This window comes from Gekko japonicus, unplaced genomic scaffold (assembly GCF_001447785.1).
Source record: "Gekko japonicus isolate JY-2015 unplaced genomic scaffold, Gekko_japonicus_V1.1 scaffold2676, whole genome shotgun sequence".
Taxonomy (NCBI): Eukaryota; Metazoa; Chordata; class Lepidosauria; order Squamata; family Gekkonidae; genus Gekko; species Gekko japonicus.
In genome coordinates, this window is record NW_015169260.1 from 68,997 (window position 1) to 79,214 (window position 10,218).

General features: G+C 49.4%; 1 protein-coding gene across 1 annotated transcript; it reads right to left on the bottom strand.

Annotated features, from left to right (window-relative positions):
• Nucleotides 1-1,913: 1,913 nt before the first annotated feature.
• On the bottom strand, nucleotides 1,914-8,720 carry LOC107114917 (cytochrome P450 1A5-like). Its single transcript, XM_015416524.1, has 6 exons — nucleotides 7,887-8,720; nucleotides 7,254-7,374; nucleotides 6,229-6,318; nucleotides 6,016-6,139; nucleotides 3,774-3,860; nucleotides 1,914-2,220 (listed from the first exon to the last, which is right to left on the bottom strand). Exons 1-6 carry the CDS (start codon nucleotides 8,718-8,720, stop codon nucleotides 1,914-1,916), a joined length of 1,563 nt encoding a protein of 520 aa, XP_015272010.1.
• Nucleotides 8,721-10,218: the final 1,498 nt, after the last annotated feature.

The following is a 10,218-nucleotide window of genomic DNA, read 5'->3' on the forward strand; positions in this document are numbered from 1 at the left end:
GTTGGATCAGGCCAAAGGCCCATCCAACCCAACACTCTGTATCACACAGTGGCCAGAAATACCATCAGGAGGTCCACCAGTGGGGCCAGGACATTAGAAGCCCTCCCACTGTTGACCCCCCCCCCCAGCACCAAGAAGACAGAGCATCCCTTGCCCCAGAGTCCCTATCTATACCTTGTGGCTAATAGCCACTGATGCACCTCTGCTCCATATGCTTATCTAATTCCCTTTTGAAGCCGTCCATGCTTGTAGCCACCACCACTTCCTGTGGCAGTGAATTCCATGTGTTAATCACTCTTTGGGTGAAGAAGTACTTCCTTTTATCCGTTCTAACCCGACCGCTCAGCAATTTCATGGAGTGCCCACGAGTCCTTGTACTGTGAGAAAGGGAGAGACCAGTGCCTGAGTGCCAAGACGTTGCAATATACAAATTGTCTTTCTTGAATGTGCAAGGTGTCCCAACTGTCCTTGGGAAGACATCAGGATGGGCATATAAAGGATGAAGACCATAAAGTCACAGATCAGAGGTATATATCACAACTATGCTCAGTAGCAATTTCTAATAGGAAGTTGCACTTTCCTGTAGCCCCAGGCCTAAGGGTATATGATGCTGTTGCCTCGCTCAGGGCTCAGACAGAGCACATTAATCCCCTTGTCCTGTCCATAAGGTGCGAACTGGGGACAGCCTCAGTTTGCCTCGGGGCCGTGCATGGAAGGGAGAGGGTTAGGTCCACTCAGTTTTGCTGTTCAAAGCTGGTCTTTCTTACTGGCATTATCGAAGGGAAGAAAATCCACATGGAGGTACGAAGCTGCCATATACTGAATCAGACCCTTGGCCCATCCCGCAGGGCTCTTTTTGTAGCAGGAACTCCTTTGCATATTAGGCCACACACCCCTAATGTAGCCAATCCTCCAAGAGCTTACAGTAGCTCCTGTAAGAAGAGCTCTATAAGCTCCTGGAGGATTGGCTACATTAGGGGTGTGTGGCCTAATATGCAAAGGAGTTCCCGCTACAAAAAGAGCCCATTGTCTACTTTGACTGGTAGCAGCTCTCTGGGGTCTCAGGCTGAGGCCTTTCCCATCACCTACTGCCTGGTCCTTTAACTGGAGATGCCGGGAATTCAACCTGCGACCTTCTGCATGCTTTTAGAGGTCCTGTCTTTTCTCCTTAAAACAACACAGCACAGTGCTCCTCCTCTGTCCTTCTCGAAATCTGTCAATCACATTGTTATCCTCACCTGTGATTTACCCTCACAACAACCCTACAAGGTGGATTCGGCTGGGAGACCATTATTGGCCGTAAGTCGCCTAAGGATGACCAAACCAGGTGGGGTCCATGTTTGGAATTGCCAGCTATCTTTTAAACTTAATTTCCAGGCACGCAGTTCCACAGAGCCTTTTCAGGTCTGTGAAAAAGTGCCCGGGTAACACACGCACACACATCCTCCTCATGCTCCATTCTCCAGATATGAATCCGACCTCTGTGAATCTAAAACTTACATTCAACGAATACAGAACTTGCAGCACCTACCTGTTTTAGCCCTGAGCTGGGATTTGAACTCGTATTTTGCCAGTCCTAGGGTTCCTATCTGCCAGCTGGGAAATTCCTAGAGATTTGGAGGGGGGTGGAGCTTGGAGAGGGCGGGGTTTGGAGCGGGGAGGGACCTCCGCAGGGGAGAAGGCCGTAGACTCCCACCCTCCAAAGCCGCCATTTTTATCTCCAGGGGAACTGACCGCTGGTCTGGAGACCACTCGTAATCCTGGGAGTGGCAATTCTTGCAATCGGTTGTAATTCTTAGTTTGGCTGAAGCGGAAAGCGGGAGAGGTCCTTCTAGGAGAAAAAGGAAAGCAATGCATGATCAAGGGCCTGCAGGGATCGACATGCGTCACAAGGTCCTTTTTGGCTTCACGGTTCACTCGGCGGGCCTCGTTGGGGAGCGCTTGGTCACTTGGAAGTGCTCGCATCTCTTCAGCTTCATGGTCAGCCCATAGCGAGGGGTCATGTCCACTTTGACGCCATCCTGGATCGTGATCTGGAGCTCCTGTAGCAGAGTGGTCAGGAAGAGGAAGACCTCCCACCGAGCGATCGTCTCCCCGACGCATCGCCTCTTGCCCAAACCGAATACCAACACCTTCTCGCACTCGTCCCTGTCGATTTCCTTCCCGTTGGCGGAAAGGAAACGTTCCGGTTTAAATGTGGAAGGATCTTTCCAAAGGTCCCTGGAAATAAAGCATGTTTTTACTTCCTTGCTCCTTCGAAGATATTTGTTTCAAAGCCTGGCAATCCTTTGACTATATTTACCCTGGCCCGAAGCTACAGTGGGGTTCTTTACTAATGTTATTAACTTTCTCCTGTTAATGTTTTTATATTATTCCCATGTTATTACTATTTTAATCCCTTTTGTATCAGAATTGTACTGCTTTACTGGCCCCTGCCGCAATAAATTAGATTGATTGATTGAGTGAGTGGGGTTCTTGGGGGCTCCGGCCCCTTTCTTAAAGGGCCAGCCCCACAAGGTTAACTGCTGAAAATGGCAAGGGATTTCATCGTTTTAGGCAGGGGAAGGGTGGGATGTGTTTTTGCATTTCATTCATGTCCGGGGTGGCTGTTGTAGGGGTGTTTCTGCTGTATTTAATTTAATTTAATTTAATTTAATTTAATTTAATTTAATTTAATAGTAGTGTTATTGTCTTTATTATTACTTAAAAGTACAGTTGTTTAGATACAGACAGAAATATAATGGCAGTCCCACCAGAAAATTTTTTACCCCACAAGCCACAAAATCCTGGCTGCGGGCCTGTATTTACCCATTACGTGTCCTATTTTATATATTAATGCATTCATTTTGTTACCTACCTCAAAGGATGAGGGCCGATAACACATCAAAAACCAAATTCTCACAAGTTCTAAAACTCATATCACCTAATAATAATTAGGGAGCATAGCCAAGAGATCCTAAGATTGTCTGGCAGCCTGAAGTTAATAATAAAATAATAATAATAATGCTTTCGATTTATTAATCACTTTCCCCACGAGTGGGCTCGAAGTGATTTACAGTTACACTTTTAGACAGGGGACTAACAATGTTTCATAGGGGATAGGAAAGACAACATATAATTCATTTTTAATTGCACACGCTGTAACTGCACGGTGGAAACGTCTCTGGCTTGGATCAGTCATGTCCCGAACGGCTGCGTCGACCGGCTTGATGACATTGGGGCTTCAGGACCTGTATGTCGTATCACCACACTGCCACCGCCTGGCCGGAGCATCCCACTACAGGGATTTTTCTTGTAGCCGAGTAGTTTCTACTGCCTTCCGATCCTGGAGCAGGACGTCCCAACCGACAGCTAACACCTTCCCACAGGGGAGTTGGTGTGCCCACCCTCTCTAAGGAGTGGTTCCCATTTTATCTACTCACCGAGGCTTTCGAATCGCTGGGTGGACGATGAGCTGGGGACAACAGGCTGGCTGCTCACACCAGCACGGGGCTCAAACTGACACAGTTCGGGTGTTAAGACAGTGGGATATACCCACTGTGCCACCGCTCCCCTTATTCTAGCTCTTGTAGCATTACGCAACACTAGGTGGCGAGCTAGACTTATTTGGGGGGCTGAGAGAGCTCTGAAAGAGCCATGACCGACCCAAGGTCACCCAGCTAGCTTTTTGCGGAGGACTGCCGAACTGTACCCAGTCTTCCAGATTAGAGTCTATTGCCCTTAACCACTATACCACACTGGCTCTCTCAGGTGAAGGTTTTGGAGATACTCACTTATCGTGGTTGACCTGCCACTGGTTGACAAAGACGCACATATCCTTTGGGATAAAGTAGCCATTCAAGATGGTGTCTCTGGTTGTGCTGGAAATAGAAAGCAAATTCGCTCCTTTTAAAAGCCTGTCTCATGGCGACCGGCTAACAGTTACGTGGATTCCAGGTTGATAGTCCTAGTGTTGGACTAGGACCCGGAAGCCCTGGGTTCAAAATCCTAGATAAGGTGGAACCCCAGGCTCCTTGGAGGAAGGACGAAATATAAATATATGCTAGGACTGTCTCACCCCTCAGTAAAATGTTGGTGTCAGCTATGCTGCCATGAAGGTTGGGGAGTTTGGTCTGTATCTGGTTAATTGCTATTGCTTTCCTTTCAGGTTAATTGCCACTGCATTCCTTTCTGTGCTTTCTCTGCTATGCGCCGAAACGCTTATCTATATAGATGTGCAGGAGGGTGTTGTGGTGTCTGGGTTTTCCCTAGGTGTCATGGGAGAGTGTTCGTTCTCAGCTTCAGCTACCTAACGGTCTAGAGTCATTATCCCCCGTGTGGGAGGGTGCCTAATTGGCCAGTGCTGGGGGTGGGGTGCATACGAATACCCTATATCCTATTATGCCCATGGGGCCGCCACCATTCTTAACAGTGCCTATGTTACTGCATATATAGCTCTGCAATAAAAGTATAACCGTTCCCGAATGCGTGTACTTCGTTGTTGGCTGTGGGTTCTGACAGCTGGAAATATAAGATGCTGAAAGGGGCTGTGGGAGTGGGAAATGAGGAAGGAATAGAGATAAAGGTAAAGGTAAAGGTTCCCTTGCTCGAAAGCCAGTCGAATCCGACTCTAGGGTTGCAGTGCTCATCTCCGTTTCAAAGCCGAAGAGCCAGCGCTGTCCGAAGACGTTTCCGTGGTCACGTGGCCAGCATGACTAAACACCAAGGCGCACGGAACGCTGTTACCTTCCCACCGAAGTGGTACCTATTTATCTACTTGTAATTTCTTGCTTTCGAACTGCTAGGTTGGCAGGAGCTGGAACTAGAGACGGGAGCTCACCCTGTCATGTGGCGCGCTCGAGTCTCGAACTGCTGAACTACTGACCTTCCACAGCCTGCAGTTCAGCATCTTAACCACTTGAGCCACCGCAGCTCCAAGGAATAGAGATAGGGATAGGGATATAGGGGCAGGTGCCATGGCTGTGCCTTGACCTGGACGGCCCAGGCTAGCCCGATCTCATCAGATCTCAGAAGCTAAGCAGGGTCGGCCCTGGTTAGTGCTTGGATGGAAGACCTTCAAGGAAGTCCAGGGTCGCTACGCAGAGGCAGGCCATGGCCAACCATCTCTTGATGTCTTTTCCCTTGATCTCATCAGATCTCAGAAGCTAAGCAGGATCAGCCCTAGTTAGTGTTGGAAATAGGTGAGGTGCAAGGTCTAGATCCCAGTCATTATAGGGTCAAACTGTTTACCTTCTGTGCTCTTGTTTAGCCTGACCCAGAAGGAAAGCTGGCACAGAGCCAATGCAAGCAAAGCCCGGGAAAACTGAGGTCTGTTTTGTAACACTGATCGGTTGACGTAATCAGGTGACTTCCTTCTAGGGGGTCAAGAAGAAGGAGATTCTCCATTGTTGTGTGACCATGTGTCTGTAGCTGTAAAGATGTGAACATGTAGCTCTAGATATCTCTTTTATTTCGTAGGTTTCCTGTGTACCCTTTCCCCTTAGAAATAAATTCTTTTCATAGAAAGAAATGTCTCCTCTCCAGTGAAGCAAAGATCCATTGCAAACTCTGAGTGTTTAAGTATTTTTGCCTATTTTTCCCAACAGTAAGAACTTGGATGGGAGACCACAAGAGAAGCCTAGGGTTGCTATGCAGAGGCAGGCAACAACAAGCCACCTCTGAATGTCTCTAGCCTTGAAAACTCTACCATAAGTTGGCTGCGACTTCCCAGCGCTTTCTGCCACGGCTGTAATGGATGTAGAGGTGATGAGTGAGCCACAAAGAGCCTCCTGACTCCTAGACAGCCCTACCTTGACTTTAGAGAATTCTTCGGAACACGTTTTCTGCAGAATTTCTAACCATAGGACTAGAACCTTGGTTTCTCTTTCAAAAAGCCGAGACTCTCAAAACAGACAAGCATCAGCAACAGCTTCCATAGAGGCAAGGAAGACATAGCATTGGAGATCAGGTACTACCGGATACAAGCTTGAGAGCTGGGACATGTTCAGTTGTCTCTTTCAAACGCCCGGGACTTACCAGTGGGGGATTGTGAAAGGTAGGAAGGAGGAATGTCTGAACACTTCTTGGATAAAGGCTTCCGTATAAGGCAGCAGGGGCCGGTCCGACAGTCTTGGCTTCCTCTCGCTGCCGATGGTTTCGTCTGCAGGTCACAGAAGCGAGAGAGAGAGAGACTGGAACCGCCAGCTTACCAGAAAGAGATCTTAAATGGTTACCAAATCCTGGATTTACCTATTTCTCCCTGGATCTTCTTCTGAATTTCGGGATACACTACAAGGTACGTGAGACACCAGGATAAGGCTGTGGTCACTGTGTCGAAACCTGCAGAGATACCAAAAGGATAAATGCTAAGGCTTGTGAGATACTTCCTGCACAATCCTAGAAAGTTGCCTTGAACAGAATCAGACTTTTGATCTATCTAGCCCAGCGTGGTGTTCTCTGCCAGGGTCTCCAAAGTCTTTTTCTCGACCGTTGCTACCTGAGATCCTCAGACTACAGAAGGTAGGTGTCATGATCTGGGCTGTGCCACCAGAGGCCTACTAGGCCCGGGGAGCCTGGCTAGCAGTAGGGGGGGCTGGGCCTACAAACCCCAGAAGGCCTTGGGAAGTTTTGGCACCGATTTTGACCAATAGGAAAGAAGAGGGCTGGGGAATAAAAGAACTGGTGCAAGAGAAAAAGCTGTTCTTCTTCCCAGGGAACAGGGACAGAAGAGAGGCTGCTGTGGGGAAGAAACCCTCATCCTGAGGGAAGGGTGAGTAGTCTAAGGCCACTTGAGATAGTGAGCTAGGGACAGTATATTTAGACGCATTAGAGCATTTGATTTCTTTTCTTTTTACCCACTTACTGTTATTATTCCTGCACCTTGTTTGTTTGACCTCCTATAAAATAAACCATTTTCCTTGCTTCACTCTGCCTGGTCCTCACGCCTATTATTCAGCCAAAACGGAGGTCTGATGGTCTTGGGAGGGTGCTCTGGGCCTTCTCAAGGGATCCTATACCTAGAGTGGTGGCAGCATCAGGTGACACCCCACCTGTGCCATGACAGTAGGATTTGAATGTTGTCTGGAAATACCCCAGGATGTGTCTGTAAAAGCACCATGGTGTATGTGAAAGATCTTAATAGGGACAGACAGCGAGTGGAAACATATCTGTCTCCGTTGTCACTAAGCAATTTTTCTTGGATTCCTTATCTGCAACTCCTTTTTTTATTTTGTTCTAGACACCGCTCTGTCTCTGAACTTTGGAAACACACTTACCAGCACCAAAAATATCATTAACGAGGTTCACTATTTTCTCAGTCGGGAGCTGAATCTTTGTATTTCTGTCCTTTTCTTGGCTGAGGTCAATGAGGGAGTCAGTGATGTCTCGGATGTTGTCCTGAAAAGACAGAGGCAGTTCACACAATCTGTCTGCTTGGGGAGGGTCCAGAACGAAGCTGTAAATGTGTGTAGCAAGGGGGGGCAGATGAACAGAGGTGGCTTGCCATTGCCTGCCTCTGTGAAGGGACCACGAACTACCTTGGTGATCTCTCATCTAAATACTAATCAGGGCAGATGCTACTTAGTTTGCATGATCTGATAGGATCAGTCAGCTGGGAGAGAGCCAGCATGGTGTAGTGGTTAAGAGTGATGGACTCTAATCTGGAGAACTGGGTTCTATTCCCCAATTCTCCACATGAAGCCAGCAGGGTGACCTTGGGTCAGTCACAGCACTTTCAGAGCTCTCTCAGCCGAAACAAATAAGCCTAGCTTGCTACTAAAAGAGCTAGAGCTTCAGGCAGCCAGACAATCCTTGGATCTCCTGGCTACACTACACACAATTCTGTACGATAATTCTAATTTTAATTTAGTCTAGGCTGGGCTATCTGGGTCAGGGCCCCAGTTCCTTACCTTACTGAAACTCTCATAATGGTCTTTGACAATGTTCTGCAGGAAATGAGTGAACCGTTGATTGAATTCCTTGAACTTCTTCATGCTATTCCCGGGGAGGAGTCGGAGCAGGGGGATAAAATCGACGAGGTTCCCAGAGGAGGCGACTTCCACAAACTGCTCGCTTTCGTTCACGATGCCGAGCAGCTGCTGGTCGTCGTGGCTGTGGCGCTTGCCGAAGCACATGGCGGAGACCACGTTGGCCACGGAGACCACGAGGTACCGAAAGGGGTCAAACCTCTGCTGCTCCCGCATCACCTCTTGCAGTTTGGTGACCAGGCGTTCCGCCTCTTGGGAGACGTGTTCTTCCAGCAGGGTGGAGGACAAAGAGCCCGGGCTGGGAGAGGAAGCAAAATTCTTCAAGGCGTTTTGGACCAACTTCCTGCGGGCCGCCCACACCTCCCCAGAATCTGTGCTGAAGGACATGCTCTGGCCGTCTGTAACATGCCGCATGCTGTACAGGTCTGGGCGCCCCATGAAGTCCCCTCCTTGCTTCACCATGGCCTGCTTGATGGTCTCCAGCCCGCTTAGCACCAACACGGGTCTCGTGCCAATGCGGACCTTCATCACATCCCCGTATTTCTTGCTCATCTGCGTCAGGCTCAGATGGGGGTTCTTCCCTATCTCCAGCATGCTGCCGATCAGTGGGTAGCCCACAGGTCCCGGGAGTTCCCAGAGTCCTTGGGGTATCCGCTTCCGGGAGGAATTGAGGGTCGTGAAGATGAGGCAGAAAACAACACTGGCGAGGAGGAACTCTGTGGCCGACATAAGGCCCAGGCTTGCAAGGAACAGCATAATGACCATCGATATCTGCGCCCAAGGGTCCTACCAAATACAGACACAGAAAAAAGGTTCTGGGGAAATATGCTTAGCAAACATGCGGGTCGATACGGACACACGAGCAATACTCATTTGCATGGGTGTCGTGTGTTAAAACACATGACGCTGTCTTCTCCTGAGTTTATTGAGGTCAATCTGGTCTGCTCTGACTGATAGCGGCTCTCCAGGGTCTCAGACAGAGGTCTTTCACATTACCTGGGTCTGCACCTGGGACTTTCCCCAGATGTTCTGCCACTGAGCCACTGTCCCTCCCCTCAGAGAACCAGTTTGGTGTGTGGTTAAGAGGAGCAGACTGTAATATGGAGAACCGGGTTCGATTCCCCACTTACCCACTCGAAGCCAGCTGGGTGGCCTTAGGCAAGTCACAGCACTCTAAGCCTAAAAAATAAACATCACTCGCCACCTAGTGGTGTCAAAAAAGAGCTACAGCTTCGGCCGCTAAAGCCTCTGGGACCTCCTGGCTATTCCACGCACAATGCTATCCGATCCTTGGTCCGTCAGAGTCAGAATCGCCTACTCAGACTGGCAGCAGCTTTCTAAGGTCTCAAGGAGAGATCTTTCCCATCACCTACAATCCTGATCGTATAATTGGAGATGCCGGAGATTGAACCTCGGACCTTCAGCATGCCAAGCAGATGCTCTGTGACTAAGCTGTTGCCCCTCCCCACGTCTGCTCACGAGAGGACTCTTTTGGAGCCAACTAAGTGCAGATAAGCAGGGGTTATTTCCTGCGGGAGCACAACGGAGCAGAGCTCCGGCAGTAAGGAGCCCAGGGGGCGGGCACATGCAACAAGCCCCGTCCCCTGCTTTCAGCAGTCCTCAGTCGGGCCATGAGGAGCAAGAAGCAGCCAGGTAAGTTGCAGAGCCCCCCCCCTCCGCCCGCCTTCAGGTACAAGCTCTCCCACCTTTGCGAGGACAGATCGGCACGTTCCCCCCTCCCCAATAGCTAGCAATCCAAAACAGTCCATTGGCACCTTTAAGACCAAGTTTTATTCAGGTACAAGCTCTCCCTCCTCTGCGAGGACAGATCTGCATGTTTCCCCCCCCCCAATAGCTAGCAATCCAAAACAGTCCAGTGAATCCTGAGCGGTGGGTGTTGCCTTCGGACACACTTCCGGTGATGTCAGGGGGTGTGGCGTATGCAAATGAGTTATGCTAATGAGCTTCCTCACCTCTCTCTACGAAATGATTCCTGCAGATAAGGTTCTATGTGTACTACAGCAGTATACCAAGACTCTGCTACACAGGTGGCGTTGGTGGAGTATTTTCTTCCCTCCATGCCATTTTTAGAATAAAAATTGCTCCCAAGCTGCTATTGGCCCCATTGCTCATAAAAGGAGGGGAGGGGGAGATTGGATTTATACCCTGCCCTTCACTCGAAGTCTCAGAGCGGCTTACAATCTCCTTTCCCTCCCCCTCCCCACAACAGACACCCTGTGGGGTCGGTGGGGCT